Here is a 17,520-nt window from a genome sequence, read left to right as displayed (position 1 = left end):
CATGGCCTGTTCATCGCTCGAGCTCGTTTAGTAAATTCTATAATATAAGATCCTCTTCATGATGTATGAAATGTATGATGATATAGCTACACATTTGCTCACCCGTGCTGAATAAGAAGCAGCGTTTGTATCACTGTAGCGGTAGCACGAGGTTCTCCCCCAACAACTGGCTTGTGGCTACACAACCAATAGAAGCAATAAAACACTGTTGCATTAGAGTAGGCAATTGCAGACACAATGACATTGAATCCCGCTCGAACCGTGTTCCCATTATAATCCTTGACAATGTTGCATTGTAACGACCGAATGGACGATTTCGTTCTTACCTCAGACGAAACAGGACGAAGTATGTACCGTTATACGATGTTGAATCAATGTAGTTTGTAGGAGGAGCAGCAGTAAGCAGCTGTTTCTAGTGAAAAATCGCAATTTTTATCAGACCGAGTTCCACTGATTTTTTGGACCGTTAGCCTACGCGATCACATCTATGTGATCACATCTTTCAAGGCTTTAGACGCCGTTATAAAAATTGTATCCTCAAAAGTTACAACTCAGCCATATCGACACTGGATTTGCTATTGAAATATGGTTTGTTTTCAGGGGGCTGGACTTTTACTACAGAGGCCACTCCCAAACGGACAAATCTTAGTGCTCTCTCTGCCAGGTAGAAACGGATTCAATGAGCCGTTTTCCATTCAAATGAAAAATATGGAAACTGTCAGAATGTATAATTTATAAAACATTACTTTTTATTATCATATATAATGACAGTGAGGGCAAAACATTGTATTGTTTAAAAAGGGAAGATTGAAGGCAAACGGGTAGTTGTTACATAAACATTTTATATTATATGTTTTATAAAGCTGTATAAACGGTATAACATGTTTATAAACATTGTATTATTATTTTAGAGACAGTAGGCTAGGTAACGCTACCCTAAAATGGTCTATAAATAGTTTATAAACTGTTAACTAGGCTTATACGTTTGTGGATAGTTTATACAGCTGTAATAAACAGTAGGCTAGGTAATTATAGTCACTATTATAATAATTATTATTAATGTGTTCATTCATGTGTAATTGTGTATTTGTTATTTAGATGCAACTGATGAAGATAAGAAACACACAAATAAGTATGTTCTCTGATAAATGCTGAACAGTTATGTTTCCTCCCAAGTCAACAATCAAACTAATTTCCAACAATAGACTTTGTATATGGTCCCTTAATTTAAATTCATTACATGTTTAATATGTGTTTTCTATAGTAATGAGGTGTGCAACGTATTTAGGATTATTGTGTCTCTGAAGAACCACTAGATGTCTCTGCCTTTCTATTCAAAGCTGTGATAAAATGTTCCCTGCTCACATGCATTAATTCAGCAGTTCTGATTCAGGGCAGGCATGTTTTTATATGACGCAGCATACAACATGTTGACTGTCATTCTGACCCTATGTAGCTAATTTACAAAAACTGCATTAGTGCTTTAAATATTACACTGAACAAAAATATAAAAGCAACATGCAACGATTTCAAAGATTTTACTGAGTTACAGTTCATATAAGGAAATCAGTCAATTTAAGTAAATTAATTGGGCCCTAATCTATGGAATTCACATGACTGGAATACAGATATGCATCTGTTGGTCACAGATACCTTAAAAAAAAGCTGACCACCATTTGCCTCATGCTGTGCAACACATCTCCTTCGCATAGAGTTGATCAGGCTGTTGATTATGTGGAATGTTGTCCCAATCATTTTCAATGGCTGTGCAAAGTTGCTAGATATTGGCGGGAACTGGAACACGCTGTTGTACACGTCGATCCAGAGCATCCCAAACATGCTCAATGGGTGACGTGTCTGGTGAGTATGCAAGCCATGGAAGAACTGGACATTTTCAGTTTCCAGGAATTGTGTACAGATCCTTGCAACAAGGGGTTGTACATTATCATGCTCAAACATGAGGTATTGGCGGCGGATGAATGGCACAACAATGGTCCTTAGGATCTCATCACAGGCATTTCTGTGCATTCATATTGCCTCCAATAAAATGCAATTTTATTCGTTGTCCGTAGCTTATGCCTGCCCATACCATAACCCCACCGCCACCATGGGGCACTCTGTTCACAACGTTGACATCAGCAAACCGCTCGTCCACATGATTCCTCCGTGAAGAGCACACTTCTCCAGCTTGCCAGTGGCCGTCAAAGGTGAGCATTTGCCCACTGAAGTCGCTTACGACGCCGAACTGCAGTCAGGTCAAGACCCTGGAGAGGACGACGAGCACACAGATGAGCTTCCCTGACAGTTTGTTCAGAAATTCTTTGGTTGTGCAAACCCACAGTTTCATCACCTGTCCAGGTGGTTAGTCTCAGACGATCCTGCAGGTGAAGAAGCCGGATGTGTAGATCCTGGGCTGGCGGGGTTACACGTGGTCTGCGTTGTGAGGCCGGTAGGACGTACTGCCAAATTATCTAAAACGACGTTGGAGGTAGCTTATAGTAGAGAAATTAACATTAAATTATCTGGCAACAGATCTGGTGGACATTCCTGCAGTCAGCATGCCAATTGTAATCTCCCTCAAAACTTGAGACATCTGTGGCTTTGTGTTGTGTGACAAAACCATATTTGTTAGTGTTCCCGGCACAAGGTGCACCTGTGTAATAACCATGCTGTTTAATCAGCTTCTTAAAATGCCCCACCTGTCAGGTGGATGGATTATCTTGGCAAAGGAAAAATGCTAAGTAACAGGGATGTAAAGAAATTTGTTCACAACATTTGAGAGAAATAAGGTTTTTGTGCATATGGAACATTTCTGGGATATTTTCTTTCAGCTCATGAAACATAGGACAAAAAACGTTTATATTTGTGTTCATTGTACATCCATATCTATACTATGACTTAGTATTCCAAGTCAAATTGATAAAAAAGGCCATGTGTAAAATATGACTGGCTGATTTTGGTAAAGAAACGACTTTGTAGAAAGTATCAATGCGTTCAGTGGTAATGATGAGATGCTGGGCAGTCTGCAATGATTGTGTGGCTGTAGGCCTATTCGTACTGTAATTGCTGCCTATCTCCCTATCTCCCAAACAGATGGAATGTAAGATGAAGTTGTGTGGGCTGTACGTTTAGCTAAACCTGAAAGAGTCTTAGAGTGCTAAACATAAAATTGTGTTGGCTGTATGTTTAAACCTGACATCGACTCAGAGTGTTAAATGTGGAGGTGTGTTGGCTTTGAGATCAGACAGAGCAAAGTACTTGGAGGTACTTAGTTATATCAGAGGAGGCAGTAGGCACAACACATATGAGTAATACCTGCCAAGCAAAAAGAAGGCATTATACAACATTTCTGCACTGAACAGAAAGCCAGGATTATACAGTATATCACTGGATTAGGAGAAGTGACTAAATATGCAGTGTCAAGAAAATATTTGAGATTACATCTTGCATCTTTTGATAAGATCATATCATAATTACAGATATTGGTATCTCTATCCAATCTACAGTTGAAGTCGGAAGTTTACATACACTTAGGTTGGAGTCATTAATAGTTTTTCAACCACTCCACAAATTTCTTGTTAACAAACTATAGTTTTGGCAAGTCGGTTAGGACATATACTTTGTGCATGACACAAGTAATTTTTCCAACAATTGTTTACAGACAGATTATTTCACTTCTAATTCACTGTATCACAATTCCAGTGGGTCAGACGTTTACATACACTAAATTGACTGTGCCTTTAAACAGCTTGGAAAATTCCAGAAAAGGATTTCATGGCTTTAGAAGCTTCTGATAGGCTAATTGACATAATTTGAGTCAATTGGAGGTGAACCTGTGGATGTATTTCAAGGCCTACCTTCAAACTCAGTGCCTCTTTGCTTGACATCATGGGAAAGTCCAAAGAAATCAGCCAAGACCTCAGAAAGAAAATTGTAGACCTCCACAAGTCCGGTTCAACCTTGGGAGCAATTTTAAAATGCCTGAAGGTACCACGTTCATCTGTACAAACAATAGTACTGTCACGCCCTGGCCATAAAGAGGCTTTTATTCTCTATTTTGGTTAGGCCAGGGTGTGACTAGGGTGGGCATTCTAGTTTCTTTATTTCTATGGTTTGTATTTCTATGTTTTGGCCGGGTATGGTTCTCAATCAGGGACAGCTGTCTATCGTTGTCTCTGATTGGGAATCATACTTAGGCAGCCTTTTTGCCTTTGGTGTTTGTGGGTAGTTATCTTTGTTAGTGGCACTATAGCCCTGTTAAGCTTCACGGTTGTGTCTTTGTTTCTTGTTTTGTTGGCGACATGAAAATAAAAGGAAAATGTACGCACACCACGCTGCACCTTGTTCTCCTTCTGACGACGGCCGTGACAAGTACGCAAGTATAAACACCATGGGACCCCATAGCTGTCATACCGCTCAGGAAGGAGACGCGTTCTGTCTCCTAGAGATGAACGTACTTTTGTGCGAAAAGTGCAAATCAATCCCAGAACAACAGCAAAAGACCTTGTGAAGATGCTGGAGGAAACAGGTACAAAGTATCTATATCCACAGTAAAACGAGTCCAATATCGACATAATCTGAAAGGCCGCTCAGCAAGGAAGAAGCCACTGCTCCAAAACAGCCATAAAAAAAGCCAGACTATTGGTTAAAACCGCATTCCAACCTGTGTCTATTCCACGAGTTACCACCAGCTAAATCTATGACATTAAAATGCCTATTTAATCCACTGTCTCATCAGCCCAGCCAGGCAATTTATAAACTTGATCTCCACCATAAAATACATTTAGACATTATCTCACATTTCTTTTAGACTAACATTTCGTTTTCAACAGCGGAGATTTTTATAAACCTTACTGTCTGTCTCTCCGACATTTGTAACATTGTTTCAATATTCAAACTCTCCAGCTATCGCATAGTAATGAATGTGTCGTTACTGGGGATGAGACAGACAGGCAGTCAGCTTTTATCAGCCAGTCGAAGTCATGAATCAGCATAATTGTTATGGATATATACAAATAAGTATCAATAGTAAACAGGTACATCAAAACGAAGTGCAGCTAGATTGCAGTCTTTCCTGATTCAGTTTGAAGTGATTGTGTTAGCGGTGTTGTTGGCTAGCTCCCCTGAACAAGTGTCCTGATGAGAGAGACACATTTTCTATGCCAGGCGAAGTCGCACCTCATCAGCTTATTGTTATGGATGTATCCAAATAAATGTCACAAGAAAACAGCTTAAACAAATGCAAATCAGCTACTTTGTTGGTATCCTGGCTGCACTGTTTGATGTGACTGTAAGTTAGCCGTAGTTGGCTAGCAAGGGATAAGAACGTTGCCAGCCATTATGGCCATGGAACATTTAGATCGAATGACTGGGTCGCGTCCATAGATACAGAACAAAAAGACTTAACGACTGGGTCGGGTCTCTGGCAACTGAATCGATAGAACGAACGACCCTAGATTTGCGTCGGGACTATATGTTGTGGAAGATTGAAATAGTATGAATAAATTCATAAAAATAACATTTTTAATTAAAATATGTAAATCATAATGTGAATATGTTGATAACCCGTTGTATAAAAGTGATAATGCCCGCGAAGCTGGTGTTTGGAGGATATATTGCCACGGTTTGCTAACAACACCCGTGCCAATATATCCTCCAAACACTGGCTTCTTGGGCATTATCACTTTTATACAACGGGTTATCAACATATTCACATTATGATTTACATATTTTAATTAAAAATGTTATTTTTATGAATTTATTCATACTATATCACTCAACTCTAACAGTTGTGTTAGTTGTTATGACATATTATGACATTCTAGCTGTTCTTGCCATAATATGGAGATGGTCTTTTACCAAATAGGGCTATCTTCTGTATACCACCCTACCTTGTCACAACACAACTGTTTGGCTCAATTGCATTGAGAAGGAAATAAATTCAAAAAATGAACTTTTAACAAGGCACACCTGTTAATTGAAATGCATTCCAGGTGACTACCTCATGAAGCTGGTTGAGAGAATGCCAAGAGTGTGCAAAGCTGTCATCAAGGCAAAGGGTGGCTACTTTGAAGAATCTCGAATATAAAATATATTTTGATTTGTTTAATACTTTTTTGGTTACTACATGATTCCATATGTGTTATTTTATAGTTTTGATGTCTTCAATATTGTAGAAAATAGTCAAATTAAAGAAAATGAGTAGGTATGTCCAAACTTTTGACTGGTACTGTATACCTAAATAAATCACAGACAGTGTCACCAGCAAAGCAGCCATTCAGTTGTGTTGTGACAAGGTAGGGGTGGTATACATAAGATAACCCTATTTGGTAAAAGACCAAGTCCATATTATGGCAAGAACAGCTCAAATAAGCAAAGAGAAATGACAGTCCATCATTACTTTAAGACATGAAGGTCTGTCAATGCGGAACATTTCTTCAAGCACAGTCGTCGAAACCATCAAGCGCTATGATGAAACTGGCTCTCATGAGGACCGCCACAGGAAAGGAAGACCCAGAGTTACCTCTGCTGCAGAGGAAACATTCATTAGAGTTAACTCCACCTCAGATTGCAGCCCAAATAAATGCTTCCCAGAGGTCAAGTAACAGACACATCTCAACTTCAACTGTTCAGAGGAGACTGTGTTAATCAGGCCTTCATGTTTGAATTGCTGCAAAGAAACCCCTACGAAAGGACCCCAATAATAAGAAAAGACTTGCTTGGGCCAAGAAACACGAGCAATGGACATTAGACTGGTGGAAATCTGTCCTTTGGTCTGATGAGTACAAATGTGAGATTTTTGGTTCCAACCACCGTGTCTTTGTGAGACGCAGAGTAGGTGAATGGGATGATCACCGCATGTGTGGTTCCCACCGTGAAGCATAGAGGAGGAGGTGTGATGGTGTGGGGGTGCTTTGCTGGTGACACTGTCAGTGATTAATTTAGAATTCAAGGCACACTTAACCAGCATGGCTACCACAGCATTCTGCAGCGATACGTCATCCCATCTGGTTTGCGCTTAGTGGGACTATCTTTTGTTTTTAGCACAATGACCCAACACAACTCTGGGGTGTGTAAGGGCTATTTGACCAAGAAGGAGAGTGATGGAGTCCTGCATCAGATGACCTGGCCTCCACAATCACCCGACCTCAACCCAATTGAGATGGTTTGGGATGAGCTGGACTGCAGAGTGAAGGAAAAGCAGCCAACAAGTGCTCAGAATATGTGGGAACTCCTTCAAGACTGTTGGAAAAGTATTCCAGGTGAAGCTGGTTGAAAGAAAGCCAAGAGTGTGCAAAGCTGTCATCAAGGCAAGGGTGGCTACTTTGAAGAATCTAAAATCTAAAATATATTTTGATTTGTTAAACACTTTTTTGGTTACTACATGATCCCATATGTGTTAATTTCATAGTTTTGATGTATTCACTATTATTCTACAATGTAGAAAATAGTAAAAATATAGATAAACACTTGAATGAGTTGTGTCCAAACTTTTGACTGGTACTGTATATATTGATGAGTGATGTCGTAACACAGATGAACATATGTTAGATAGTGTTGTTTATTGCCAGAGTCAAGCAACTTCTAAACTAGGCAAATGTACTGTAGCTGGACATATGCTGCTGCTGGCATAGTACACAATATGTTTCAGATTAGATAACCTCATATTAGATCATATTTATATGCTGAATATTAATTTGAATATGTATATAATTTAATCATATATTTTTTTTAATCAAAAGCACATGATGGATTACGCTGCACAAATCTTAATGACTGAATTTTGTAGAAGAACCTAAAAAGTTGGTAATGTAAATTAAGAGCAATATCTTCAGTTGCATATGAAATCGTTTAAAATATGTATAATCAGCATATGATATCTTCCTCTATCTTAACATATTAATTTAGCAGGAGATATTAGAACCTAAAATGTATTAATTAAGAAATGTTCTTTATAATATTCATAATACTTTAAACGTTGACAAATTAAGTAATCAGTCTTCTTATAATATCAAGGAATAACTCAATACTGTCACGCCTGCTTCCGCTCTTCCCAGGCGCCAGGCTCCCCAGCATTACGCACACCTGCTTTCCCTTGTCACGCGCATCAGTGACTATTGGACTCACCTGGACTCAATCACCTCCCCTATATCTGTCTGTTCCCCCGCTTTGTTCCCTGCTTCAGCATTGATAGTCATATGTCCATACAGTGGGGCAAAAAAGTATTTAGTCAGCCACCAATTGTGCAAGTTCTCCCACTTAAGATGAGAGAGGCCTGTAATTTTCATCATAGGTACACTTCAACTATGACAGACAAAATGAGAAAAAAAACAACAGAAAATCACATTGTAGGATTTTTAATGAATTTATTTGCAAATTATTGTCAGGACCCGGTAACGAACTCGGGTCTCCGGTGTGAGAAACAGTCACTTAGTAAACTGAGTCACTAATAGTCGGCAGAACCCAGAAGATGAGGCAGACACAGCAGTACTAGAGACGGTGGTTTAATAAAGTAAAAAGGAAAAGATCTTCAGGCAAAAAATATAAATCCACAACGTCAAAAGTAATTCCAAGAGAAAACATGTATATCCTCCAAGACACAAGGAAAAATCCACAAAGTGGTAAGAACAGCAGGGAAAAAACAAACCTCAAAAGAATAATCAAAAATAAACAAGAACAAAACCAGAGTACCTCAAGAATATCCAACTAGAGAAACAAATGTTCACAGCATGGCTGGGGCTGGGTGCTAACATACAAACACAGAGCAAAGAACTGAGGAACACTAAGGGTTTAAATACTTTCAAGGGAAATGAGACACAGGTGCAACTAATAACTGGAACAAGGGAAAAAACAAAAGGGTCAAAAAAGCACAATGGGGGCATCTAGTGACCAAAACTTGAACAATCCTGGCCAAATCCTGACAATTATGGTGGAAAATAAGTATTTGGTCAATAACAAAAGTTTATCTCAATACTTTGTTATATACCCTTTGTTGGCAATGACAGAGGTCAAACGTTTTCTGTAAGTCTTCACAAGGTTTTCACACACTGTTGCTGGTAAAAAAAATACTAATTTTGTCTGTCATAGTTGAAGTGTACCTATGATGAAAATTACAGGCCTCTCTCATCTTTTTAAGTGGGAGAACTTGCACAATTGGTGGCTGACTAAATACTTTTTTGCCCCACTGTATGTATACCCGCGTGCTGACGCTGTTCCTGTCTTGTTCCATGTCTGTTTCGATTAAATGTTTAACTCCCCGTACCTGCTTCTCTACTCCAGCGTCGGTCCTTACAAATACGAGTGATACGTTTAGGTATTTAATAAAAACAAATAAAATGTTTAACAAACAAACAAATAATAAAACAATGCCATATCTCAAATACAACTGAATGTATGCATCAATTGCATCAATAAACATAATGTGAAAATAAATACTGTACATGTCACAGAGTATATGATGATATGATGATCTTATATCTCTTTCAATGAACATCCCTTTTATTGAAAATCTCTACATCAGGTCTCCTTTATAAACTATATTCAATTAATTAATTCAATAATTACAATTCTTTTTCAGTTATGGAAAATACAATTGTAATATGGGAGCAAATCATCCAAATATATACATTTATTTGAAGAGGTACATTTCAATTTCAATGTATCTTGTATATTCTGTCATGTTAAAAAATACAAATACCTCGTTTGTCTGTCCCCCTCCGTAACATACTGTACAACTAGTATTGCAACTTGGAAAGGGTAATACAAACAGGGTTCGGGTCAATTCCATTTAAATTCAGTCAATTCATGAAAACTGAAATAAACTGAAGTTTACAGATGTAGGATCTTAATTTGATCACCCTGTTGTTGCAGGAAATATTTTAAACTAAAGCCTTCAATGGTAAGTTATTTCCACTTAAAAATGTCAGACTTTATTTGCCCAAACACATTTTTGATCAATTCCTGCTAAAATGTCCATTAATTATAATCCACACAATAAATTACATGTCCGGTTGCTGCCGGATTTTCCTGTTTTGAGAAACTGGTCTAACATCTGTACTTCCTGAATTCACTCATTACAAGTGATGAAAACTAATAGATTCTACTATTTCTCTAAGAAATGAATGACTGATTACATAATTTACAACAGGAATAATTTACTTTAAGGGTGAAGTCCTGACTTAAGATCTGCACACCTAAAAAACACTGAGAATCTCACTGCCGATAGACTGCCAATAGGTACTTATGACAGAGGGAGGCCGTTCCTTGTCTTGCTAGAACAAAAGAGGTACCTGCTGCGTGCCGATCCAGTAGTGACGAACTTACCATTTCTACATGTAGAATCGCGATGCTCATCAGTGCCAACAAATTTACTTTGAGCCAATCAGAGAGCACGAACCCCCATGTGGGAAAATCAACAGGAGTGACAACAAGTTTCTCCGTATATCCACAGATGAGCCAGTCACACTTCATGTACAATGTAGGCTATGGAATGGTAGCTAACGTTAGCTAAGTGTACAGACACAATGCATACAGCACAAAAAAAATCCTCCAAGCTAGCTAACCACTATTGACTTTTGTCACGTATACTCCCTCTCTGGCCTCTAGGTCACCAGACTGCTGAGTATTACGCACACCTGTCACCATAGTCACGCGCACCAGCGCTTATTGACACTCACCTGTAATCCATCCCCTCCTTGAATACCTGCCCTATTTATGTCACTCCCTTTGGTTCCTTCCCCAGGCATTATTGTTTCTGTATCTGTTTCATGTCGGTGCACTGTTAGTGTTTCTTGTTTTGTTCATGTTCGTTTATTTATTAAATGTATTCACTGCCTGAACTTGCTTCCTGACTCTCAGCGTACATCGTTACAACATTATAATTAAATCACAATGAATTAGCTAGTTTCCATGAAACAGCTGCCTGTGTTAGCTGCGGAGTTAGTGCAATGTCCTTAGCTAGTGTGCTAGCTATGCTAACGTTAGCTAGCTAGCTAAACTTTTGGCTATGGGCTGGCACAGGTGGTATGTAGGGTGTCCACCCACTTTGGGCAAATTGCACTTTGGTAATGACGTTTCACTTATTATGTTATAAAATGCATTTTATCAAGACAAATATGATTCTTCATGTTCTGAATCATTCAGTGGGGTCTTTTTCAAACATACTGTATCATTAACATTGTATCCAAAAAGTCAGATATCTTAACCTAATACATCCGTTAATAAGCACTGAGCTCTGCCGAAACTTTTGAGAGTTTTAAAGTGTATTTGTGGTCGTCTTCCAAGTGCTGAATTAAATGTAAAAGGTTTTGAAAATAAAGAACTTGCAGTACTCTCAGTGCTCTGTTGACATGTCACAGAGATACGCTTGTTGATGTGAGAAGTCTTTGAAAAAGAATAGGAACTTTGCATTTATATGAGCAGTGTATACTAAAATATGAGAATACTACTTGTCATGTTTCAAAATGTATATCTATCTTACCTCTATATTGTATTATGTCCTCTGGATTTTAAAAGAAAGATGACGAGTTTAATGGTAAGCCTGTCAGGTAGCCTTAATTCTCGCACAGCATCCAGCCTGTCACGACTCCCAACGAAGGTGGCTCCCCTGCCTGTTCGGGCGGCGCTCGGCGGTCGTCGTCGCCGGTCTACTAGCCGCCACCGATCCCTTTTTCGTTTCGTTTTGTCTTATTGGTTGCACCTGTTCCCTGTTTCGTTTCTTGATTTATGTCTATTTAAGCCTGTTAGGTCCGCCTAGGTTTATTCGGGATTGTTACTCTGTTGGTTGTGGATGTGTTTTCGTGTTTGTTTTCTCCGGACTGTTTGGTCCTGTGTTTGGGCTGGTCTGTTTTATGCGCCCTGTATTTTGGCTTGACCGTTTTGTGCCAGAGAATAAATTACGATTTCCCGAACCCTCTGCTCTCTGCGCCTGACTCTAACCCACCACTCCTAGTAAACTCTGACACAGCCTTGATGATGCAATGCTATTTTCCAGATTTTTTTACAATTTTTTTCTCTGGCCTCCATTGATTTAGTCAGCCTAATTTTAACCATCCTACAAGGATAAAATCTCCAATAAGTTTTGAACAGATTATGATAGAGACATGAGGTTTAGACCATTTTTGTTGTTGTTGAGGATTGTATAAAGAATTAACATATTATTTTACCCATTGGTCAAAAGATTTGATTGGATTGGACACCCTACAGTATGTGATTATGGTGAGTAAATGAAATGGTTTCTTCGTCATCTTGCTAGGTAGTTATCTAGCTGTGGCCATCTGGCTAGTATCAACAAGGGCGTTCTACAAAATAGCAACATTAGCACCGCAGCTAACATTGGAATCTAGACCATAAGCAACGCACACAGACATGCATTGCCAAACAATGCTACTGCCACCTTCTGGTTTGGAGTATTTTAACAAGGCTGAGTGGCTGACGACTTCAAGGTCTTTGCTGTGTGAACATTAAAGAAATTGACTGCCAACACTCTGTTCAGAGGTGCTAAGTACTGTCGGCAGGCAAACGTTTGACAATCGTACCGGTGTGTCTGAGTTTTAACTAACATTTTCTTGAACAGACTTGAAGTCTCCCATTGACATGAATCCATCTCAAGTTAACATTTGGCTCTTACTGAAAAACCAAGAGAATGGTTTCTCTCTCTAAAGTGGAGGAACTGAGAACACTGTTACTAAACAATTACTATGAATATCTACTGTAAGTTGAAGCCAGACTATTTGACGATCATAATTAGAGATTCAGCTTTTTGCCTTACACAATCCAGGACAGAACAGATGCCAAAACTGCATTACTGTATTAACGTACAGTCCATGACTCATGATATCAAGCAACAACTGTAAAAGTGCAATGATACCGTTTTTCACACTACTGGTCTAGACCAAGCAGAGCCACGCTGAACTGCTCTGACCTGGTTGCACATCCACCGTAGTTGCTTAAACCGTACTGGAAAGGACAATGTGAAAAGAAAATATCCAAGCCAGCCCAGTGCGGTTCAGGTTGGCCCTATAGTGTGAATCAGGTATGACTGTGCTTCTGTCTGGGGGCTGTTATGATGAACACTGTCATACGCATGTAGCTAGAGCTGTCCATTCATTTCATCAAATAGGAAGACTATGGTAATTCAAGTCATTCAGGAAGCTGTTTGATGCTCTTTATTATTCCACAAGAACCCAATACTTAGGCCCTCAGTGGTCTTAGCGAGCCCACTATACCTCTGTACTTCATGCTTCAGGGCAACGCAAGCAGACAGGCAAGTTCAGTCAAATAAATACACTGTTGTTCGTTCAAGCTTCGCAGTGCAGTAGTCCTCTCAGTTCAGTACACCGGGGAGGTACTGTCTGTAGTAGGACGTCATCCACTCACTGTTCCACGTGGTCAGAGGAGACCTGTTTGTCTACTCATGTAATTTTCCCCTTTGTGTTACTGTACCTCTGGCTCCCTGGCTCATACCGATACACAGGGTTGTGTCCATTAGGGCACACCGTAGGGAAAACGGGAGACAAAAACAAGCATTAATTAGTGGACGAGCTCAGATAGTACCACCCTGATTCACTCAGTTTCTGCCATTTTCTTTCATTCTCTGCCTACTGAACACGACCCTGGTGTCACGATCCAGGAATCAGTATGGGGCGAAGAGTATAGAGCCGGTGGTGGGCCGGATGGGCCCTGGAGCAGCCCGGAGGAAGGAGCCCATAGAGCCTGGGAGGCCAGCAGTCTGAAAGATAGAGGAGTTGGGCCGCGGGTGCAGGGCGATGGAGGGGACAGTGGTGGGGCAGAAGGGGTTGGAGAGGAAAGCAGCAGGGGAGATAGGCTTCACCAGGTCCTTCTGAAGAGCCAGCTTTGCCTGAAGGAGAGAAGAGGATAGGATGGGATAGGATAGGATAGGAGAGGAGAGGAGTTAAATGAGAAAGCAATTAGTACAAAAACAACAAGCCATTATTTTCAATGAGCATAAAGGCCCGTCTTTAAGCCCACTGATGCATCAATATTCCTAAATGTTTTTTTAAGAAACTGCCAATAAATGTATTAACAATTAATCCCTGAAGTCGAATCAACTTTTCTTGAGGGGCTTTGATTAGGAACATATATGATACATACGGCCAGGACTGTGGAGCTGCGTTGTTGTTTGTTGTAAGGGCTGTATTTGGGCTTCATCGGTTTCCCAGCCACTCTGTCCTTGTGCCTTCTGCTGGAGATGTGCTGACAAAATACAACAAAAAAGGTGAGTGACGTTACTGTGTGAATCCTTATGGGCCCTGGTCTATAAAGGGTATAGGGTGCCATTCGGGACACACATTTTGGTGAGCCAATTATAAAAAGCCTGTAAGGTCCCTTCAAGCTGTAACAAGACAACAAGCACAGCAAACTTGAGTTCCCAAAGTGAAATCAATTTGACATGTAAAAAAACATATTTAGAGGTGAATTCTAGGATTTTAAATAAGTCATTTCCCAGAATGTGTTTCCCCAGTCCCCCCTCTGACCATACTGTATTGTGATTGACCTAATATCGGCATAAAGAAATCTCACAAATCTTGCATGCGCGCTGGCTGCTGATCAGCTAAGATTTATTTCTTCATTTGTGCACAAGAAAATTAAAGAGAGGTAAAAACCCAAGGGTCTTGAAAGGCCTGTCACGAGACACTATGGTGTACCTGTTTGAGCTGGATTTCTGAGTTGACGTGGACGTCACAGATCTCACAATAGAACGTCTTGTTCTGCAGTCCGGAGCCTTTCAGCACGGTGGTGGCCTGGACTTTGAGCTTTGAGCCCGGTCTGGGATAGGCCTTAATTGGGCCTGCGCCGTTCCTCGCCTCAAGCATAGTTTTGTGTTTCGAACCTTCAGGGGACAGAAGAAAGTGCAAAAACATAAATAAATATATTGCACATGGAAAATACCATAAATAAAACATAAAAAGAACACTATTTAATTTGTTTGGTTTAAAAGTAGAACAGATTTTGTTTTCCCATCCAAAATGTTCATTGGTCAGCTTGAGATCCAACAGTGTTTCTCTGACCTGGGTATTACGTCTGACCTCACTATAACTACATAACAGCCATATGTGTCAATGTTAGCTAACAAACATCTGACATATTGAGCCCGTGTGCAAGCCCCCCTCCCCCCACCCAACACACACACACGCACTCCTCGGGAGGAGTAACACCAATGTTAACACGGCGGTCGAGCAAACAGAAACAGATGCTGGAACACACCTGTGTTGTGGGCCTCCAGCTGCGACAGAGAGTTGACGGCCACTTTGCAAAGCGAACAGTACAGGAGCTTTTTGGCTTTTTCCTCCTCCGACTCTGGCGTGGGCTGAGTTGCTGTAGCAGCGGCAGTGGTGGGGGCCGTGAGCCCAGGCTTGGTGCTGATGCTGCCACTGCTCTTCATAACAGGCGCCTGTAGTTGTACTTGTGTAGCTGATGGGGGGCTGGCAGGCGTGGGATCACATAGGACGGGATTACAGGGACTGGGGACGGCCATGGCTGTTAAAGCTGCCAGGGAGGAGGAGGTGGAGATGATGGGGACGAAAGCATTTGGAGAAGCCAAGGTTTCATCTGCCGTGCTAGGAGGCACTGCGATTTGTTCTGAGATCAAGAAAGAAAGAGGGAGGGAGAAGGAAAGAGAGAGAGACACAACATCTGACAGTTAGTCTGGGAGCGTTAACAATATTACAACTTTTGGTGACACATTCCCTTATATTTTTATTTTGGTGTGTTGCGTAAGAGTTTGATCCTTGGGGGATCAGCTGAGTAGCAGTAGTAGGACCGAGCCACTGGCCAGTGGTGTTTTCTGTATCTTTATCTCTCTCTCTTTGTGTGTGTGTGTGTGTGTGTGTGTGTGTGTGTGTGTGTGTGTGTGTGTGTGTGTGTGTGTGTGTGTGTGTGTGTGTGTGTGTGTGTGTGTGTGTGTGTGTGTGTGTGTGTGTGTGTGTGTGTGTGTGTGTGTGTGTGTGTGTGTGTGTGTGCATATGTGTGTGCTTCAATGTGGACCTCTGTCAATGTTACAGAGCCTAGTTGTCAAACTCTTGTCCCCTCTATTGTGACACTGAGAGGCCCTGTCCCTCCACCCACTCAGAACCATGTACTGTACCAGAACACCATGGAGGACATTGCCACAAGGCAAGGTGCCTGAACTCATGCTCACACCCACAGTCCCACAGCATCCCTCCACCCCTCCATTCCTTCCACCCCTACCCACACACCACACCACACCACACTCACCCTCCAAACCCATGCTCCAACTCCCTGCATTAGGAACGCACTGTAGCTTTTTCCATGAATGTCATTTTGCATTTGTGATCCTCTCAGAAAGTTGTGTAGTATTCTCTTCAGAGAATAGTGCTCTCTTTACACCAACTACACCAGCTGGCACTATGACATCTACAAGCTACACGCCACTACACTGGTCTATATTTGGTCTAAACTAGCATTTGAAAGTCTTCATTAAACCTTGCTTCATTAACTCTAATTTTCACTAAAACTCTTCTATGTACTCTTTTTTTATTTTTCCGTTATTTTACCAGGTAAGTTGACTGAGAACACGTTCTCATTTGCAGCAACGACCTGGGGAATAGTTACAGGGGAGAGGAGGGGGATGAATGAGCCAATTGTAAACTGGGGATTATTAGGTGACCGTGATGGTTGAGGGCCAGATTGGGAATTTAGCCAGGACACCGGGGTTAACACCCCTACTCTTACGATAAGTGCCATGGGATCTTTAATGACCTCAGAGAGTCAGGACACCCGTTTAACGTCTTTGAAGACAGTTTGTAAAGTTAACATAACATTTCCTAAGATAAGGTTATTAAATACATTTGGGTGGCAATGTGTATCAATGTGTACATAGTCCATCTGTAAATAGCCCACCCAATCTACCTACCCCATCCCCATACTGTTTTTATTTACTTTTCTGCTCTTTTGCACACCCGTATCTCTACTTGCACATCATCATCTGCTCATTTATCACTCCAGTGTTAATCTGCTAAATTGTAATTATTCGCTACTATGGCCTATTTATTGCCTACCTCCTCATGCCTTTTGCACACACTGTATATAGACTTTCTTTTTTTCTACTGTGTCATTGGCTTGTTTATTGTTTATTCCATGTTGTTCCATGTGTAACTCTGTGTTGTTATCTGTGTCACACTGCTTTGCTTTATCTTGGCCAGGTCGCAGTTTTAAATGAGAACTTGTTCTCAACTAGCTTACCTGGTTAAATAAAGGTGAAAAAATATATATATAAAAAAAATGAACTGATACACAAAACAACACCTGATTCAAAACTTTGTTCTTCTATTTAAATCTATCTAAATTATTATACAACATTCTTGCAATCAATAGAATGTTATGTATATGGGGGATACAACCATCCCAGCTCTGCTGATTTTGCTGGGAAGAGACAGAATCATTAGATCACTTGTTTTGGTCCTGCCTATAGTATGTAGCTTGTTTCTGGTCACAGGTTCAGGAATGGCTGAAAAATAACAAACATCCAGCTAGGCAGTC

The 17,520-nt window shown here is 40.5% G+C and overlaps 2 protein-coding genes across 7 annotated transcripts in view; both read right to left on the bottom strand.

The window, feature by feature from the left end:
- LOC139538885 (SEC14 domain and spectrin repeat-containing protein 1-like) overlaps positions 1-604 on the bottom strand; it is a 72,663-nt gene extending 72,059 nt beyond the window's left edge. The window contains exons 1-2 of one of the 3 annotated variants that reach the window (XM_071341415.1): positions 327-604; positions 103-177 (exon numbers count right to left, since the gene is read on the bottom strand). The gene's annotated coding sequence lies outside the window, so the exon portion shown is untranslated. The remainder of the gene's footprint in view (positions 1-102; positions 178-326) is intronic. The other 2 variants (XM_071341413.1, XM_071341414.1) reach the window with 2 other exon arrangements.
- Positions 605-8,488: 7,884 nt separating this feature from the next.
- Positions 8,489-17,520, bottom strand: part of LOC139538883 (zinc finger protein 385B-like) — a 174,897-nt gene continuing 165,865 nt past the window's right edge. For all 4 annotated transcript variants that reach the window (XM_071341404.1, XM_071341406.1, XM_071341408.1 and 1 more), the window contains 4 exons: positions 15,226-15,600; positions 14,667-14,851; positions 14,113-14,214; positions 8,489-13,858 (listed from right to left, as the gene is read on the bottom strand). In XM_071341404.1, coding sequence (XP_071197505.1) covers positions 13,634-13,858; positions 14,113-14,214; positions 14,667-14,851; positions 15,226-15,600 — 887 coding nt within the window. In that variant the 3' untranslated portion in view covers positions 8,489-13,633. The remainder of the gene's footprint in view (positions 13,859-14,112; positions 14,215-14,666; positions 14,852-15,225; positions 15,601-17,520) is intronic.

Source organism: Salvelinus alpinus, chromosome 14, assembly GCF_045679555.1.
Source record: "Salvelinus alpinus chromosome 14, SLU_Salpinus.1, whole genome shotgun sequence".
Classification (NCBI taxonomy): Eukaryota; Metazoa; Chordata; class Actinopteri; order Salmoniformes; family Salmonidae; genus Salvelinus; species Salvelinus alpinus.
The sequence above is the reverse complement of the archived record's forward strand: the minus strand, read 5'-3'. Positions and strand labels throughout refer to the sequence as shown.